At 34.8% G+C, this 18,478-nt stretch overlaps 3 protein-coding genes across 3 annotated transcripts; 2 read left to right on the forward strand and 1 right to left on the reverse strand.

The window, feature by feature from the left end:
• Nucleotides 1–5,246: 5,246 nt before the first annotated feature.
• LOC120136269 (60S ribosomal protein L15-1-like) lies at nucleotides 5,247–6,623 on the reverse strand. The gene is made up of 4 exons (XM_039152358.1): nucleotides 6,579–6,623; nucleotides 6,112–6,278; nucleotides 5,752–5,949; nucleotides 5,247–5,592 (listed from the first exon to the last, which is right to left on the reverse strand). Exons 1-4 carry the CDS (start codon nucleotides 6,580–6,582, stop codon nucleotides 5,347–5,349), a joined length of 615 nt encoding a protein of 204 aa, XP_039008289.1. The 5' UTR covers nucleotides 6,583–6,623; the 3' UTR covers nucleotides 5,247–5,346.
• Nucleotides 6,624–8,344: 1,721 nt separating this feature from the next.
• On the forward strand, nucleotides 8,345–10,439 carry LOC120135846. Its single transcript, XM_039152024.1, has 5 exons — nucleotides 8,345–8,705; nucleotides 8,745–8,933; nucleotides 9,642–9,876; nucleotides 9,963–10,056; nucleotides 10,144–10,439. Exons 1-5 carry the CDS (start codon nucleotides 8,515–8,517, stop codon nucleotides 10,437–10,439), a joined length of 1,005 nt encoding a protein of 334 aa, XP_039007955.1. The 5' UTR covers nucleotides 8,345–8,514.
• Nucleotides 10,440–11,930: 1,491 nt separating this feature from the next.
• On the forward strand, nucleotides 11,931–17,924 carry LOC120136063 (protein ARABIDILLO 1-like). The gene is made up of 12 exons (XM_039152179.1): nucleotides 11,931–13,283; nucleotides 13,486–13,644; nucleotides 13,719–13,799; nucleotides 13,881–14,012; nucleotides 14,399–14,526; nucleotides 14,905–14,992; nucleotides 15,553–15,647; nucleotides 15,994–16,057; nucleotides 16,405–16,580; nucleotides 16,718–16,948; nucleotides 17,263–17,347; nucleotides 17,451–17,924. Exons 1-12 carry the CDS (start codon nucleotides 11,931–11,933, stop codon nucleotides 17,634–17,636), a joined length of 2,778 nt encoding a protein of 925 aa, XP_039008110.1. The 3' UTR covers nucleotides 17,637–17,924.
• Nucleotides 17,925–18,478: the final 554 nt, after the last annotated feature.

The raw sequence follows: 18,478 nt of genomic DNA on the forward strand, positions 1-18,478 counted from the left end.
TTCAGGAGATCGAATAGGTTGTCTAGTGTGTTCCATCAGTACGATAAAATCATAATAGGTACACTTATCAAATGATGGTTCAGTAAATCCCATAAAATTATAATAAAGTTTAACTTTTGAAACTCGTAGTTTAAACCATTCTCTTGTACACCATCCGTAGTTCCCAGAACCGCGTCCATAGGGCTTACCTTAAGCACACGACAAAAAGGAAACCAACCTAAGGATAGGCTTTGGGGCCTATATCTTTAAGTCCGTAAGTCCATAGGGCTTACCCTAAGCACACAGCAAAGGGAGCCAACCTAAGGATAGGCTTCGGGGCCTGTACCCTTAAGTCCGTAAGTCCATAGGGCTTACCCTAAGCACACAGCAAAGGGAGCCAACCTAATGGATCATCTTGGGGCTCGTGAGCCTACCCAAGAGTCACACTAGGTCCATAAGGTTTACCAACTTGATCAGAGCTATACTCCGTAATTCAATCCATCCAAAATCAGTATTTCAAAATACAATTTATGCAGTAAGCATAATTTCCATAAATCCGTAATCATCATTATCATATATCAGTGAAAACCAATAATCATATATTAGTCATAGTCTATAAACTGTCACCAGTAAGTCGGTGTATCAATAAGCAGTAAACCATAGATTTCAGTGTACCATATTTCAAAACAGATAAAACAATTAATAGTACATAGGGAACACACTAGAGGATCCAAGTATTTTCAGAGGCCATTGTAGTTATCAGAATGGATAACACAAAACTTATGCAATTTGATCGGATTCCATGAATGAGGTCATATTGAAGAGAATCGATTAATAATCGATCTAATCAGACATTTTAGGTTGATACTTTCGAATCCCACTATTATTCATATACCTCGAGAAAGTGTTCAGGTATGACCAGAGTAATTTGAGTTGATAAAGGAGAAACGAGATTCAGGGCACTACCATCCATGTCAGTCGATCGGACTATCAACAACTCCCAAAACTGATGTATATCAACTGGTCAATTCATTGCCCTTCCAAAGTATTCACACTTTAATACCAACAATTCTTGTCTATAGATGATTACATCTAAAGGAAGCAATAGAGGATCCAAATAATCTTTATTTTTATCCATATGGAAACAATATCACGAATTGTCAATGTATTTAATTCTTGGTTCATAATCCATAGTAATCATATATCATGCAATATCATTGGAGTTCTCAGACTTATCCAATCACTTACTAAATTCTTAGTCATTAAAGTTACTTGGTTCATTTAGTAGTCAAATCATATCTCATTTACTTCAGAGTCTTTCCGAGTAATTCATATGCTTCTGCATTTAGGATACATATTGTACTTCTGTTTAATTCACTTTGGTCATTTACTAAAATCATTATTTTGTATTTGTGGTTGATTTATCTCACGAATATCAACTTCTTAATATCGAATGTGCTCTACCGTTGAGCCGAGCTGAGTACTTCCATAATTATCATCTATCCAAATTTGAGTAGACGACAAACATTCAAGTGGTATTTATGTCATTCAGGTACTGACATATCATTAGCGTTGGTCGACCGACTTAAATTGTGTTCCATAACTTTTAAAGGCAATGCAACATCCATGTCTATTTAGATTCTTTAATGAATCCAATTCATTTACTTAGTATAGATCATAAGGGCATTTTGGTCATTTTGTTGCTCAATGTTTTTTTCCATTCATTTCAAAGCTTGAGGATACCTAATCATTCCTGAGCTTGGTAATATTCTTGGTCATTTGCATTCCAAGGGTATTCTGGTCATTTTACAGATCCATTGTAGTCTAATAATTCATTCCGTCCGATCTTATTATTAAATTCAAACTTATCATTTATGTTAGTCCCATCGAACTATTCTGACAGATCTGATGTATTTCAATCCTTTTCATCCATCTGATCTTATTATTTAATTCCAACGTATCATCTTTTCTAATCACTTCGAACAATTCTGACAAAAGAGCACCCTCGATAATTTATTCTTAACTCGGAGTTTTCCAGGTTAAAAGTCTTTTTAGACATTACTAACGAATTATTAGGAATTTTCCATACAAAAGTAGGATTTCAACCATTAAATCAGTAATTTATTGGTTTAAGAATAAATTCTCATGTTACTATCTCATTCATAGTCAACTTGGACTATTTTTACCTTTCAAGGGCATTTTCGTAATTTATTAACCATATAATTTCGGTATTAACTCTTAACGAAAATAATTATACTTTAGAGATCCAATGGTTAATTGCTTTCTCGAATATTCTTTGATCTCGAAATGATTCCTTAACAAACTTCTAATATCTTGCATAAACCTTATTGGGTTAAAACCCGGTTATCCAAATTTCCAAGTAAAACTAACATTTCTTATGCACATCTGTAGTTTTCTCAGATCAATATATCATTTCAAAGTTATTAGTCAACTTCCAGGGATAATTCTTGTCATCTTACAACATAAGGGTATTTTCATAATTTTACCCTATCGGAATATTCTCATAATTTCCAATCCAAATACCTTTGATGAAATAAATTATAATTTACATAACCAGACTGATTCATTTATCAATCACAAAGCTTGTAGTTTAATTCCAATTGTCCTCCAATTTCTTATATTAGTCATTCGATCCGTATTCAATTACCGAATTTCTACTGCATTCATATCGAGTGTATAAATTAATCAACTCCACAAAAGTGGCCAACATTATCTTATTCATGCATTTACCAATAACATATTCCATAAAGCATAAAGAGGTAGTAAAGTATTATCTCGATTTCCGTGCAATATTGATCGACCATAAAAATTCCATTCGAACGCCCTCAATCTTGAAATCAACTTCCTTCCTCAGATAAATATTAACAAAAATTACATCAAAACGAGGCTTAATTCTGAAAAAGAATCGAATCGGGTGATTAATCAGTGAAAAACAGCTTACCAACTCAATTTCTAGTTTCTAATCTTTTTCTAAAAAACCTGAACCTTCAAATATACAAACTCAAATCCAAAATAATTTCCTTCGCCATAAAAATAACTTATTAGAAATTAAATGGTAATTTAATGGCCAATTGCTAAAACTAAAATCTTGTGGACCACTATACTATTTAATTTACTAAAATCAGGGACTAAATCTAATAAATTTAAACTATTTAACTAAAGATAAAATTATGTAAACACTTATGAACAAGGTTAAGTTCTCACCAATATCAAAGGACTGAGCTTGCGATTTTCCCTTATTTTTTTAACTAGCTCCCACGTGATTTTGCCTTTGAATCTCCAGCAGAACATCCACGAAAATCTTTTTGATCTTTACCTTGAATCCCTATAAAATCATTTACTTGTTTGTTATGGTGATTCACGTGTTCATCAATCACTTCATCAAGAAATTCATCGAACTCCTTGGCCACTTTCTTGGCTTTAGCATTGAATCCATTGACATGGCTTACCCATGCAAGCCATGGAAGATAATCCCCCACATCCGACATACCCAACAACTCTGTAACTCTCTCAAAATCTTCTTGAACTTGCTCGTATCTTCACTGTACTTTCTTCCCAAATATATTCTGCAGATAACGTTGTTCATAGTCATTAAAAAGAGCTCGCTTAGACACTAGTAAGCCGGAAGAGCTAGACTTTTGAACGTTCTTCACTGCTAGAGCAGTTTCTTCTTCTCTTATAGCCAGATAAGATTTAACCCTTTAGTTACTTAGAAGATTCAGTACACATATAATTCTCATCTGCCTCCAATACTCGCCGTAACGTGAGGACACGACGTCTTTGTAGTCGTAGAGAAGTATCTGAAAGAAGACGTGTTTGGGTCTGTTTACGAATATGAGATCATGAGTTTTGGTGATCTCACGGACAGCATCGGCGGAGGACACGACGTGTATTGGGACATTGCTGAAGTGGAGCGACATGAGAGGGCCAAATCGTCGAGCAGATAGATAATCCAAGGATTTTATCAATGTTCCTTTGCAGAGATCACTTAGCCTTGACTTGATGTTGGTCAAGAACATTTTAGCTTCATCGAACGGCTTAGAGAGTTCCTCTTTGCATCTATAAATAACCTCACAATATGATTCCATGAATTCATCACGTTCTAGATCAGCTTCTATCTCACTGCAGTCGCTTATAGTATGGTTCTCCCAGCCAATTTTTTTCAAGAAGTGAAGCCATGTGAGAAACCAAAGAAAACGACCCAGAGGAGTTACTTTCTTTTCCAAGAATAGCCGAGAAAGAGAGATATAGAAAATGTTGGGTGTGGATTGCTTTTGCACTTTGCACAGGTGTTCACACGCTTTGCAACAGTGAACACTCGTCATTCATATCTGATATGGTAAAGGATAATAGATATGATATGATTTTTTTTAAACTAATTTCAGGCTTTGGATACAAACCGAAAGTGAAAGTTGGAAACAATGGATTCCAAAAAATGCCATTATCATAATTTAATTACATCACACTCAATAAGTTGTCCACTTTTACCTAATTCATTATCCTCCATTTGTTTAAATAAATAATGGTCTAATAAAACAATTATTTTCCAACCAACTTCATATTTAATCTATAAGAAACATAACTCTTAAATTGGAGTGTTACAGTGCTAATTTAAATTTTTAAAATTTTTGTAGGTAAAATATGTTTGTGTTCGTTTATTTATTTTAAAGGTATTTATGTTCGTTTATTTATTATTAACTAACATATTCATTTAATGTTCACGAAAATGTTCATTTAGTGTTCATAAACATGTTCGTTTAGCATTCGTGTATATGTTAAATTTTTAGTTTTACCCTTCATTTGTAAACTAAAGAAAAATGGTACAATTATGTCACTAACGCTTAAACTCCTCAAAATTCACAGTTTAAATTTTAAATTTTTTCATGTGTTTAAATTTAATCCCTACCTTCACACATATTTAAAATGTAAAAAAGAAAAAAGAAAAGGACAACCGGACAAACAAACTTATTCATTAACATAAATGAATGAGTTGATAAACAAACTCATAAACAAATTTATTTATAAATATAAACAAATCGAACATACCTCTATTCGTGTTCATAAATTTATTAAATTAAAAAAAAATTATTCATACTTATTTATTTAACTTAACAAACAAACGTTATACGAACAATTCACCGAATGCACTATTCATTTACACCCCTAAGTTTAACCAGTGCATTACACAAATTATAAAGTTTTTTTCCTCCACAGATCTCAATAGCCTCATCATAAGGATTTCAATATGTCTAAAACACAAATATACTATCAGTCTTACTTCTCATTCTCACAAAATAAACAAAGGTAATAACGTGTAACAAAAATGGGCAATACATTCCAGAGGAATCAACGATAGCGGCGAAGAGAGAGTGTGTTGTTGCTCTTCCAGTTTGCCCCTCTTGAAGGTCGGGCCTTGTGATGCAAGTGTCCCTTGCCACGGAGACCCCTGTATTTCTTGCCAGCAGAGGTGAGTCCACGGAGTTCCCTGTGCTTGTGCACCGGATTACAGATCCAGTTGATTCTCGGGTCGTTGCGGATAGCATTGTGGGCGGGATCAACCAAGATGACCTCAAAGTATTTGTAAGTTGAATCCTGTAAAAGCGTTAAAGACCAAACTAAAATAAGAGTTGGCCACAATTTCCATACATGATAATGGTGTTAATCTATTCCTCGGTTGGAGAATAAGATGATAAGTCACAGTTCATGAAATCTTTGGCTAAAAGGAGGGGCATTATTTCTAGTGGAGCTCACCTCATTGATCCAATATGAATTTACAACCCTAAGGCCACCAAGCTTTCGACCAGCTCGTTCTTCCGCAACTGATCGCTTGCTGCGCTGGAATTTCAGCTGGGTCACACCCTGGTTTGTGGGCTTCCCATATACAATACCTTTGGGTACCGGTCTCTTCCTTCCACCGCGTCTCACACGGACCCGATAAACAACATAACCCTATTAAGAAGCAGATTTACTCACCAGACATAACAAACAGGCAAAGAAAGTTTAAACAAATGATGGCAAGCATAAATATACCAAATTTTACAAGATCGGAAACTAAGCCTCACAAAAATGCAGTGGCAGAAGGAAGATTAAAGAAACAACGAATCAGTTTACCTGCTTGGCTTTGTATCCCAAGCGACGAGCCTTGTCGGGGCGAGTCGGGTGGTTAACTCGCACAATGGAAGGGTGCTGACGGTATTCCCAGCACCTGACCCTCTGCAAGAACCTCATCACATCGGATTGCTTCTTCCTCCATAGCTCTGACACATACTTGTAAGCCCCTTGATTCACAAAATCACAACAAATATAAAATAATCAAAAATACATAACTCAAAGCTCCAAATCAAACTTATATATATAGCAATTAAATAAAATCCTTTTCATTTTAGAGAACATCCAATCAATCAGAAGCCCATTTCTACTATTTAGCATCTATCCCGTGAATCTAGAACACGTAACAAAACAAAAACAAAGCTGAGAAACTAAAATTACCGATCAACAAAACAAAAAACTTCGAAAAGTTTCCGACTTAATCAATGAAGAACAATAGATATGGAAAACAAAGCTAAAAAATGGCGTACCCATGACTGCTTGAACTCCCTGCGGCTTCTGGTTATGGATGAGGAATTTTCAAACGTAGGATCTATAAATATGATCACTAGGGTTTTAAGGCATGGTGTAATTTGAGTTCACAATTTTACCCTCTTTCTGGGTTCGGTTAAAGTGGGCTTATTGAAACGGAGTCCAAATGGAATCTGTTTATACATATAAAAACAATACTAACGTCCACAGAATCCAACTTGGATTTTAAATATTTGGGCCAATCCAAGTTTTTCTTTACATACACACACCTACTAACACAATGTAAAATTCTTTCATTTATAAATAAAATATTATAATAATAAAAATTTTATGTAAACTTTTATGATTTAATAAATATTAAAATTAATTTTTAACCAAGTCGTTATTTAAAATTTTTATAATTAAATTAAAAATTATATAAAATGGATAAAATATTTTAAAACTCAAAATAGATCGATGTTAAATTTTATTGTTATAATATCTAATCAAATTTGAGTCGTTTAAAAATCTTCATGTTGTCATCCATCGTCGTATGTAATAATATGACTGCACAAAAAAATAATAAATTAAAGTATGATCATTAAATTAAAATATGTCTAATTCCATAATCTAAAAAAAATATCATATCTCATTCAACATCCAACTTAAATTATTATCAAATTTTTAATGAAAAAATGACGAGTTTAAAACAGACTAAATAATCGATTGATCATTTTGTAACTTTTAATAGTCGGGAGACTCAACAAAACAACCTCCTACAGTCGAAGAACCATTTTGTAACTTTTAATAGTCGAGAAACTTAATAAAACATCACCATATAGTCGAATGACTATTTGTGTATTTTACCCTATATTTAAATGAAACATATAATTATATTATATTATATAAAGTCCCGACCCTGAAAGTGCCCAAATTATACTCTTTTTATTGAATAAGTGTTTACAGTATTTTTTGGATCATTAAGATGTCTAACATTACAAACGTTACCATTTTAAGTGTCGGACATTCAACGGGTTAATTTACTCTGTTAAGTGACACATGTCACAATCTGATAATTTTAAAAATTTTATATAAAATTTAAAAAATAAAATTACATATACTTTTAGAAAGAAGACACATAAATTTTAAAATAATCTCAAAACTTTGAAAATCTTCATTTCAACACCTAAATACACGCCAACCATCGCCCTTTGCCATCGACGAAGTTCCACCCGACCTCACCTCCCTCGATGACCAAAACCCCTATGAAATTGTGGTCGATCGACGATCCATTGACGGTAAATCGATGTTTTAAACCTCGCAAACTCTAGGATGAAAATTGCTATTCAGATAATCAATCAATGACAACTACGACGACATATAACTAGAATGATGACAGAGACTATGTAGGTGTCGATGGTTGTGGCTAGAAAAGACAATGGTGACGAGTTAGTGTTAGGATTTGAGGATTTTAGGGATTTTGAAGCTTTTTTGTAATTTAAAAGAAATTAATTTTTTATATAAATATAATAATATATTTTTTTAAAAAAAAATTAAAATTATCATATTGTGACGTAACGGAAAAAGCTAACGATCGTTACGTTTTAAGTTCCTAAAGTGATCACATTTATAACATTAGACACTGAATGGTTAATAAAATAGCGTATACTTATATTCATTAAAAAATGATATAATTTATACACTCAGGTATTAGGCATTTTCAAAAACAAAATCTGAAGCCATATCTTGTTTTGTCCAAACTTTATCCCTTAAGCTTCAAACCAGCCCAAAAGAGTTTGCAGACTCAAAATTCTACTAGTCTTATACAATCTGCAGGTCGGTCGGTTAAGCTCAGTGCCAAGATAGAGGGAATCCAAAAAGATATATTTATTTCCTTTGGACTGGTTTTCAGTTTCAAAGGATAACAACTGTCACAAAATAAACTGCAACACATATATGTTTGGTCGAGGCGGCAAAGGCATGGGCGGCGGTCCAGGAGGAGCCAACATGTTGAGAGCAGTCGGAAGAGCAGCAGTTTCCAGGGCCTCCACTGCATCTTTCCAAGAACCCCTTTCTTCTTCCACAAGTTCTGCTACTCGTAGACATAATAATAACAATAGCAATGGTCATCTTTACCTTCCTTCTTCGTCTTCTTCTGGGAGTTCTTCCTTGGGTTCTTGTAACAGTTTCAATGGTGGTGTCCCCATCACTGCCAATGACTGGCCTGCCTTCTCGGGTCCTCCTTGTTTTGATGACTTTGAGTGGGTGTCTGTGGATGCCACTGAGGAGGAGAATAATAAGCAGCCACATGATTTTGTTTTGGGACCTGTTCCCTGTGTTGCTGAAGTCGAAAATGCTCTCTCTGCTCTTCAAAGGTCATTTTTTATTCATTTATTGCCGGTTTAATTGAGCTGAAATGAAAAAAAATATTGTTCGATTTACCCATTTCTGTATATGTTAGAATGATGGAATTGTTGGTCCTTTTCTTTGTGTTACTACTGCCATTTTCGTTTTGATTTGCATTACTGTTGAAGTATTAAATTGTGGCTGCGGTGTCTATTACATAAGCTGTGCATTCATATACTCTTTTTGTGCTTTCATTAATGGAGTTTTATTTTGATCATTTAGAGGTCTATTATAATATTACGACGCAATACATTACTATTACGGCATAATGTTACGATTTTAAACCATATCTTATTGTGATTTTGTTTTTAATAGGAATTATACCATAATTTAACTTTTTCTTCTCTGATTCTAATGTGACGATGTGTTGACGGTATTTGATAGTGACGGGGGAAGTCAACAGCATATACAAGTTTACAGGCATGTTTTTATTTACAGAAAAGATAAAGAAAACGAATGATTGGAAAATGAAATATTTTATTAGAACAAAAGGTTGCTATTAACGTTGTTTAATCAACTAAGTTGATGTTGTTGTTTTGTTTTTTTAAATGTCATTACGTGTTAGCTATAGAATAGCGAAGCATATTATAATGTGGATGATGTTTTCAGTTAAAAAGTTTGATTTGTAATTATGGTACAAACTAGACTTTTGCCGTCGTTGAATTTCTTTTGTATAGGGTCGTCGGTGTAGGCTCGTCGAGAGAACTTATCAGGGATAAGTTTCCTTATAATGTTCATGAGGAAACAGGTTATCACTCTCCAAGCTCGGATATTATCTCAGTTAACCGGATTCGTTCTACCGGGTCTGAGTCGGAATGGATAGAGCCTTCGATGCAACTCCATGACACACAAGTTTATCAAAACAGCGTTTATGATGCTTTGCATTTAATGCAAACAGATTCCTTGATTCAGGTCTTTTTTTCTTTTGCTGCTATATGAGTATTATAGGGTTTATGTTTAGAGTTGACCTAAACAGTCGATGCTTGTGTGTTTTGCAGAAGATGGTTATGTCGATATCTTCTGATGAAGCAATTTGGAATGCTGTTTTGAACAATGAGGTGGTGAGGGAACTGAGAAAGTCATATTGTGCAGGTTGGTCTGAATTGGATGAATATATGTAATTAGACTTATGTGATCAAGTATATATATTCACAATGCACTTTTTTCTTATGATCATAGCTGCTGAAGACAGTAGTAGTTCACCGAGTTTCGATGAGAGTTCGGCTGAGAATTCCAACGAATCGAGCGAGACAACAAACATAAACATAGTGAAGTGGATTTTCAACAGCACTAAAGGAAAAATCCTGGAGGTATTTGATAAAATCACAAAGCTCTTCTCTGGGTTGTTTAAGCTGCCGCCTCCGAGTGAAGAGAAGGGAACAGCAGACACGTTTGATGCAAAGCTGAGGATCTCAATGGTGTTGTCTGTTTTAGTCCTGTTTATCGTGGGTGTGGCTCGAGCTCGAACCCATTGAATCTCCATTTGGCGACATGACGGATTAAGTTTCGGTTTAATAGGTTGCTGGATTATATGAATATTAAGACATCTTTTAAGCACTGTGTTTATGGTTATGATTGTTAAGACGTTTTTGTTCGAACCTAGACAAGGTTTAACGATTAACATGCTACCCTGTTTAGGTGCAAAAATCATCTTTCCATCTTCGAAACACCAAAAGGAAGTCAATGAGAATCTATCGGCGTTTCTCTTCGGAACAAACTCTATGTTCATACCAGAGATGGACGACCGATGCAGTCGTCTTCTCCTGAAAATTGTATATTCTTGTAACTACCAAACGTGTAGTTTATCCTTATTATTCACAAACAGTGAACTCCACTAACGCTCGAGTAAAAGGACATGTACAATGCTTGGCCGATCTCTTGAGGATAAAAGATGCTACAATAACATGAATAGCTGATTCATCCTTGTCAAAACCTCTTCTACAACCCTCATAATCATGTATGAGATTACTGATATCTAATCATGTATAGAACAAAAAACTTAATCTGAGATTACCCCAAACTAACATAGATCTGTTCAGTTCGTTCGATTGAATCTGTTAAATCATTTGCATCATCAAATATAATTCGGTTGAATTCAATTTTTGATTTATTTGATCTCTTTGTTCATCTCATTTACCAGAAAACCAATTATCGCAAGTTTTATATAAAAAACACAATAATCGATACGCATATTTGATAAGAAATAATCTGTTTAACCTTTAACACAGATTATACTTAGCAGTGACACTAAATTAGAGTAAAAAGATCACATAAGTACATAACTATTACCAGTACTGTTAAAAAGGAGAATCGAAGAAACAAATTCTTGGAAAGTAGAATGAAAACCACCATTGCTTTCTTGTTTGACCGTAAATGGAAAAACGTAGTGACGGACGCAACGATTTTTCTCTTGTCTTTAACTGTTGTACTTGTTTCTAAATTTTAAAAGCCGAAGGGGATGGCTCTATATATATTAAGATCCTCCTTGGTTTCAACGTATTTTCCTTCGCACCAATCTCTGCTATCTCAAAGGTATTCATTGATTCTTTAGGTTAAACTTTGACTACTTTTTTTTTTCAATTTCTGAACTGGGTTGAGTTTTTGGAGAATTGATATTCCGGGTGTGTGGGAATTGTCGAAATGATTCTTGTTTGATTAAATGTTTATTAAATTCGACACTTTTTATTAATGGGATTTTCTAGTTTTGAAGTGGAAAAATGAATTTGTTTGATCAGATATTTTATCTGTTTTACTGGAACTCAAGATTGATCATCATGTTCAATGTTTATTTTATAGTTCTTGGGAAAATGGGATTGTAATATGTTACTTGAATGCGTCCCGCGTCCGTAGTTTTGAAATTTGTGCATGGTTTTTTCAATTGAATGATTACTTGTGTTTTTTCCTTGAGTGAACACTGTGTTTTTGTCATGTTATTTCTGCTTGCAGTGCTCCAAAACTTGTAGGATATGAGTCAAAGAGTGAGGCAAAATTGTTCACATGGTGAGGAAAATTATCAGAGAAACATTAGTTCAGAGACCCTTTGTAGTGGATGTTTGAACTCAGATACAATTTGTGGAGTTGATTGGACAACCTTGCCCGATGACACGGTTACTCAACTCTTTTCTTATTTAAATTATCGAGATCGAGCTAGCTTGGCATCAACTTGTCGAACATTTAGGCTCTTAGGTTCTTTTCCCTGTTTATGGGGGTCATTGGACCTCCGTTCTTACAAATTCGACACTGCAGCTGCAGTCTCACTCTCCTCTCGATGCAAGAATCTCCGGAGGCTTAAACTTCGTGCAGCCGACTCGGCAGATGCAATAATTACTCTTCAAGCAAGGGAACTTCAAGAAATAAGTTGTGATCTTTGTCGTGACATTACTGATGTTGCACTTTCTGTGATAGCAGCAAGACATGAGATGCTTGAGAGCATCCAACTTGGCCCAGATCATTGTGAGCAGATCAGCAGCGAGGCAATCAAAGTACTTGCATATTGCTGCCCAAGATTGAAGAGGCTTTGGATGTCAGGTGTTAGGGAAGCTAATGGAGATGCCATAAATGCTTTGGCTAAGCATTGTAGGCAGTTAATGGATATCGGGTTTCTGGAATCCAACAACATTGATGAAGTGGCTCTTGGAAACTTGAGCTCCCTTAAATTTCTCTCTGTTGCTGGGACTAGAAACCTAAAATGGGGATCTGCAGCACAAGTTTGGAGTAAATTACCTAACTTGGTAGGTTTAGATGTTTCAAGAACTGATGTAAATCCTAGTGTTGCAACAAGTTTATTTTCATCGTCCCAAAATTTGAAAGTATTGACCGCCTTGAACTGTCCAAGTTTTGAAGATGAAGTTGACAGAAACAAAATGCATAATCACACAGGCAGAATATTGCTTACTTTGTTTAGTGACATTCTCAAGGGAGTAGCATCATTGTTTGCTGACAATTTAGAAAATGTTATTGATGTGTTTCGGCATTGGAAGAAAATAAAGAATGAAGATAAAAACTTGGATGAGATTGTTGTTTGGATTGAACGGACCATTTCACATTCACTTTTCTGTATTGCAAAAAACAATCTGAAAAAGTTCGATGATTTTTGGCTCAATCAAGGGGCAGCTGTATTGCTCAGTTTACTGCAGAGTTCACAGGAGGAAGTTCAAGAAAGAGCAGCTACTGCTGTTGCAATCTTTCTAGTCATTCATAATAAAAATGCTACTATTGACTGCCAGAGAGCTGAGGCAATTTTACGAGGAGATGGTGTACGAATGCTTTTGAACCTTGCAAGATCTTGCCAGGAAAGCCTTCAGTCTAAAGTGGTTAAAGTATGTGTTGCCTCTGTTATGAGAATTGGCTGAATGCAAAAAAGAAAAAAAAATCTTTATAATTTCACAAAATATAAGCAGTTTTAGAAGTCATAAGGATTGAAATTAGGTGTTAAAACTTCAAAATATCATTTTAAAAATTATGCTCTTCGATGGTTTGCTTGAAAACCGCATGCTCGCCTATTTTATTGTTTGGATGCAGGCTATAGCAAACTTGTCCGTAGACTCAAAAGTTGCAAAAGTTGTTGCTGATAGTGGAGGAATCAATGTTCTTACTGGTTTAGCTAGATCAAAGAACAGATTAGTGGCGGAAGAGGCTGCTCGAGCGCTGTGGGATCTTTCTGTAGTGGTTGAGCTTAAGGTTGGGAAAACTGAACAACTTTATTGAGATTATCTTACAAATAGCAATCTTTGCTCAACACAGTTTCTTTTCAGGGTGCTATTGCAGAGGCAGGTGGTGTAACGGCTTTAGTTGACCTTATACTCAAATGGCCTTCCGGCCATGATTTACTTATTGTATGTATCTTTTAACTGTTCCTTCCGACAGATATTTGTAACCTTATTAGAGATAAATTGTGAGCCTTTTCTGAATGATAGCAACGTGCAACTGGAGCACTGGCAAATTTGGCAACTGATGAGAAATGCAGCAGGGAGGTGGCTTTGGCTGGTGGTATCCATGCTTTGGTGATGCTTGCTCGGGCTTGCAAATTTGAAGGCGTGCAAGAGCAGGTATTTCGGGTTTCCTTTCTGTTTACATTGAGAAATGTCGATAATCATTTTGACGGTGAGGATGGTTTTTGTTTTTGTTACCATATTATTGATCAATATACTTTTTCTAGGATAATAAATAGATATATTAGAAGCCCTTTTGAGAAGGATATGGATCTGCATTACTGAGAACTATGAGATTTAATAGTAGAACATGTGTGATGTAAGGATTCTTTGCATGTTGAAGACTTGGTCCTGAACTTTATTTAGTTAGTTTCAATTTTCATTGTAAATCAAGTATTCATTCTTGAAGGAGCCTGGTTGAATTTTTCATTTGTATACACACAATGTTTTAGCAGACGGTCTATAACTTTTCTGGTGAAATAAGATTCTATCCTCTTTTCTAGGCTGCTCGTGCGTTGAGTAATTTGGCTGCCTATGGGGATTGTGACAGCAATTCTGCTGCCATTGGGCAAGAGGAAGGCGCATTGGAATCATTAGTACAACTTACTTATTCTCAAAATGAAGGTGTAAGGTAATCTATTTTACTTGATATTGCAATTAATCTTACATGTTTCATGCATTTATTATATTATTTATGCATCAATTGGTTATTTAGTGTACTAAAACAAGGATAATTACTACACATTTGAACTTGAAAATAGAAGGATGAGTAAAACTCTAGTAGAACAAAAGACCTCTTCAAAATCAGTAAAAGGTTTTCTTTCCCTTTGCTGAAAACAAGTCATGTGAGTGCCTAAAAATTAACAAGTGTTGAAAATAATACCCCTACCAAATCTTACAGTGTCATATCAAATGTTCCCAACTCTGTAATTGGTTTGAGCTTTGTCCAAATGTATAAGCCCATCCTTTGAACTGCCATTTTATTTTTTTCATATCTGATGAAAAGCAGGCAGCAAGTGGCTACGGCTTTGTGGAATTTGTCATTTGATGAAAAAAATCGAGAAGTGATTTCAGCTGTTGGTGGTATTGAGGCACTGGTACACTTATTTTTGAGTTTTACCTCTGATGGATCAAATATGCCATTATCTCAAATTTTGCATTATTTGTTGAACTATAAAATTGTTCTATCATGTTTCTTAGCCTTGTCTTCGTATGATCATATCCCTGGTTATAACTATTCCCTCAGTACTTTCTATGCAGCTTGCAGTTTCAATTACTGTAATACTAAGAATATGACCCAATATTGTTATTTTCAGCTCCCGTGAGGAAATTTTGGTGTGAATTGAGGGGTTCTTGAAGGATTCTTCTATATATCAACTAAAACTATGTAAAAATCAGTGAAGATAATTGTCTGATATCGGAATTGGAAGAACAAAGAATTCCTTGGGATTATTTTGTTTGATATTGTGAGAGCAATTTATATTGATGAATCCGTTAGTGTTAACAACTGCCTCCTATACAAACTCTGAACAAGAACAAAGTTTATGATTCTTTTGGCTTTAACTGATAACCCTTCAGTTGCTGCTTTGAAAAAGACATTATTATCTATCAGCTATCTTTCAGGTTTTAAAATTTTATTCTGATTTTGCATGATTAGGTTGCCCTGGCTCGATCTAGCATAAGTGCTTCCAAAAGTCTTCAAGAAAGAGCTGCAGGTGCTCTTTGGGCATTGTTACTGTCAGAAACTAACAGGTGTAATTGTTCACTATTTAAAGCATGCATAATTGTAGTAGGAAATGGAAACTTCTTTGCCGTAATTGTTCACTATTTAAAGCATGCAATAATATATGTAGAACAAGTTCTTAGGTGAAATAAGTTTGCCTTTGCTTTGTTACTATGTAACATTATATCAAGATATTTCCATTTAACCTAATTGAAGTGATGATGGCCTTGTTTATGCTATTTAGTATTTGTGTATAAACCTTAAGGTCTGTTCTTATTTCATCTTCAGTGTTCCATGTCTCAATGGTCTTTTTGGTATATATACATATCTCCTTGCACTTTATGATACATATTGATGTATTTTATATTAGTGCAGAATTGCTATTGGAAGACAAGGTGGTATAGCTCCACTAATTGTATTGGCACGCTCAGATGTCGAAGTAAGTTTTTCATTCAACTCGCTCAAATGAGTCGTTATTATCAAAACCGGTTCAAGATGTTCTTTGCATATTGTAAGCCTTCTGTGAATACTTTGTCTGTCAACTTTATGTTACAAATTCCATCTCTTTTATTCGGCATAAATGAATATGAAATCTCTGTGCAATCCTTAAGCCCAGACCTTTAGTAGAAAATAAGTATACTGATTCCTGTCACTGTAGATGTGTTAATAATGCATCTATGATAACGAAGTGCAACATTCATTGAATCATTCATCTGGACCGATCATTCTTAAGTTGTCTAACTTAACTGCCTATTGAGTTCTTAGTACATTTTTTTTTTCTTTCAGGATATCCATTTGCTCGCTGCTGGAGCACTCTGGAATTTGGCATTTTACCGTGATAATGCTCTTCGTATAATACAAGATGATGGAGTTCAACCCCTTGTTCATCTATGCTCTTCATCGAACTCAAAAATGGCACGTTTTATGGCTGCATTGGCCTTGGTTTACATGTTTGATGGGATGTATGTATAACTATTTTCTGGAAGTTATCATGAATTGGCAAACACTAATATGAAGTCACATTCATTTGTGGGTAGTGAAATGGCATTGGTTTTAAAATTTACTTTAGAGGTGTAAATTTTGGTTTCTCGATTTACAGAGTAGATGCAGCTGTACCAGTGGGGTCTTCACCTTCATCACTGGGCAGTTTGAAGATGAAGAACATAGATGAGGTTGGAAGGCTGGCCTTGAAACATGTTGAAGAATTCGTGATATCATCTTTTAATCCAAAAGCCTTTAATGCTGCTGTTGCTGCAACATTAGTCCCCACAGCTTTGGCACAGATAGCAGAAGCCATAAGAATACCAGATGCAGAGCATGTAAGATGCAGGTTCGGTTTTCTGGCATTATTATATTATATTCTGAAGATGAAACTGCTGATTTCATTTCTAGTTTCGGTAGTAAAATTTAAAAAAGTAACTGCTAGTGTTTATGCAAATTGCATATTCTCTTAATCTGTTTAATATTTAACCAAGCCATATCCATAAACACGTCATAATATACCTCCGTGTAATCCGATTGCGCAAGTCATAATATACCTCCTATCCTTTACTCGGTAAACAAAAATCTAAGAGTTCTTACCTTCAGAATCATCTCTGTATTCTAATATGTTTCATTTATCTTTCCTTTTGCATGTCTCTTCAGTGGAGCTGAGATTGACAGATTTGTCAGAATGTTAGGAGACTCTTGTTCCATACTACAGTCTTGTTCTGCATTTGCTCTTTTGCAGGCAAGCTCATGTTTTCTCCCTCTTCTCTTTATTAAAAATGACTACGTTTTGGAAGAAATTAATGCATTGCTACTAAAGCTTAAGATTCCTCTCCTCTCTGCAGTTTACCCTGCCCGGAGGACGGTACACGATGCACCATTCAAGTCTCCTTGAAAAGGCAGGGGTAGGAAGGGTCTTACGCGATATGGCTGAGGCATCAAAAGGCGCTATTCAAGTCATAATTTTCACAAAAATTGTGCTTCAAAACCTTGAAAACACTATGAGATCTCAAGTCTCAGCTCTCAAGTAAGTTGCGAGGAATGACAGTTTGGGGGTCTAAATAAAATTTTAATTTTTTGGAGGTCAAGTTTAAATTTTATTCAATGAGAATTTTCAAAAAAAAATTGAGGTCTAATTGATGTATTCAAAAATCCCCCTGCCCTCATTACGGTCTGCCCATGTATGTATTGTAAACTATATAGTTCCTTCTAGACCGTGCAATCTTGTTTCAGAGTTGAACCAGGAGGCTACATGCCAGCCAGTCTTTGGTGCTTGTAATTGTATAAGTCACCCTAGGGATGATATTTCTCCTTTCAATAACCTGACAACACCAAATGCAAAAATAAATGTGTATGTACCCTCTGCATGTTCTTAATTATAATTCAAGGACGGATGCATATTTTATATCAAAGTACGAACTTATACATTTTAAGAGGACGAAACATAATACTAATAAAAGAACACAAAAAATATATATAAATTATATGAGAATTTAAAAATTTTAAAAAATAATTATCTCAATCTATCCCCGAACTTCCATTTCAGGTTGGAATGATGGTTTCTTAAGCACTTTATATTGATTTTTTTTTTGGATAAGTAAATTTTATTATCAAAGAATGTCACAATACAAAGAATCCAAACAAGGATTAAAAACAAACTAATTACAACAAAATAAAATTATCTTATGCCCCAATTAGTCATAAGTTGCATATTAACAAAATCAAGACTATTAGTATCTATATTCCTAAGTTGAGCACTAACAATCTCTTTGATTGAAAAGAGCAAATCATCAATGGTTCTAACACGTCTTTGGAATAAACGTCTATTTCTTTCTTCCCAAACGTAGTAAATGAATGAGCACCATGCAATCTT

The sequence above is a fragment of the Hibiscus syriacus genome, unplaced genomic scaffold, assembly GCF_006381635.1.
Source record: "Hibiscus syriacus cultivar Baekdansim isolate YM2019G1 unplaced genomic scaffold, ASM638163v2 tig00110621_pilon, whole genome shotgun sequence".
In the NCBI taxonomy this organism is placed as follows: domain Eukaryota; kingdom Viridiplantae; phylum Streptophyta; class Magnoliopsida; order Malvales; family Malvaceae; genus Hibiscus; species Hibiscus syriacus.

Excerpts from the sequence above, each read along its gene's own strand:
- LOC120136269 (XM_039152358.1), bottom strand. Across the intron at positions 5,950-6,111 it reads TGGGATACAAAGCCAAGCAG|GGTTATGTTGTTTATCGGGT; the intron begins GTAAACTGATTC and ends GCTTCTTAATAG. Across the intron at positions 5,593-5,751 it reads ATTCATATTGGATCAATGAG|GATTCAACTTACAAATACTT; the intron begins GTGAGCTCCACT and ends ACGCTTTTACAG.
- LOC120135846 (XM_039152024.1), top strand. The coding sequence starts at position 8,515 with ATGTTTGGTCGAGGCGGCAAAGGCATGGGCGGCGGTCCAGGAGGAGCC. Across the intron at positions 8,934-9,641 it reads GCTCTCTCTGCTCTTCAAAG|GGTCGTCGGTGTAGGCTCGT; the intron begins GTCATTTTTTAT and ends TCTTTTGTATAG. Across the intron at positions 9,877-9,962 it reads AAACAGATTCCTTGATTCAG|AAGATGGTTATGTCGATATC; the intron begins GTCTTTTTTTCT and ends TGTGTTTTGCAG.
- LOC120136063 (XM_039152179.1), top strand. The coding sequence starts at position 11,931 with ATGAGTCAAAGAGTGAGGCAAAATTGTTCACATGGTGAGGAAAATTAT. Across the intron at positions 14,527-14,904 it reads TCTCAAAATGAAGGTGTAAG|GCAGCAAGTGGCTACGGCTT; the intron begins GTAATCTATTTT and ends GATGAAAAGCAG. Across the intron at positions 16,581-16,717 it reads GTTTACATGTTTGATGGGAT|AGTAGATGCAGCTGTACCAG; the intron begins GTATGTATAACT and ends CTCGATTTACAG.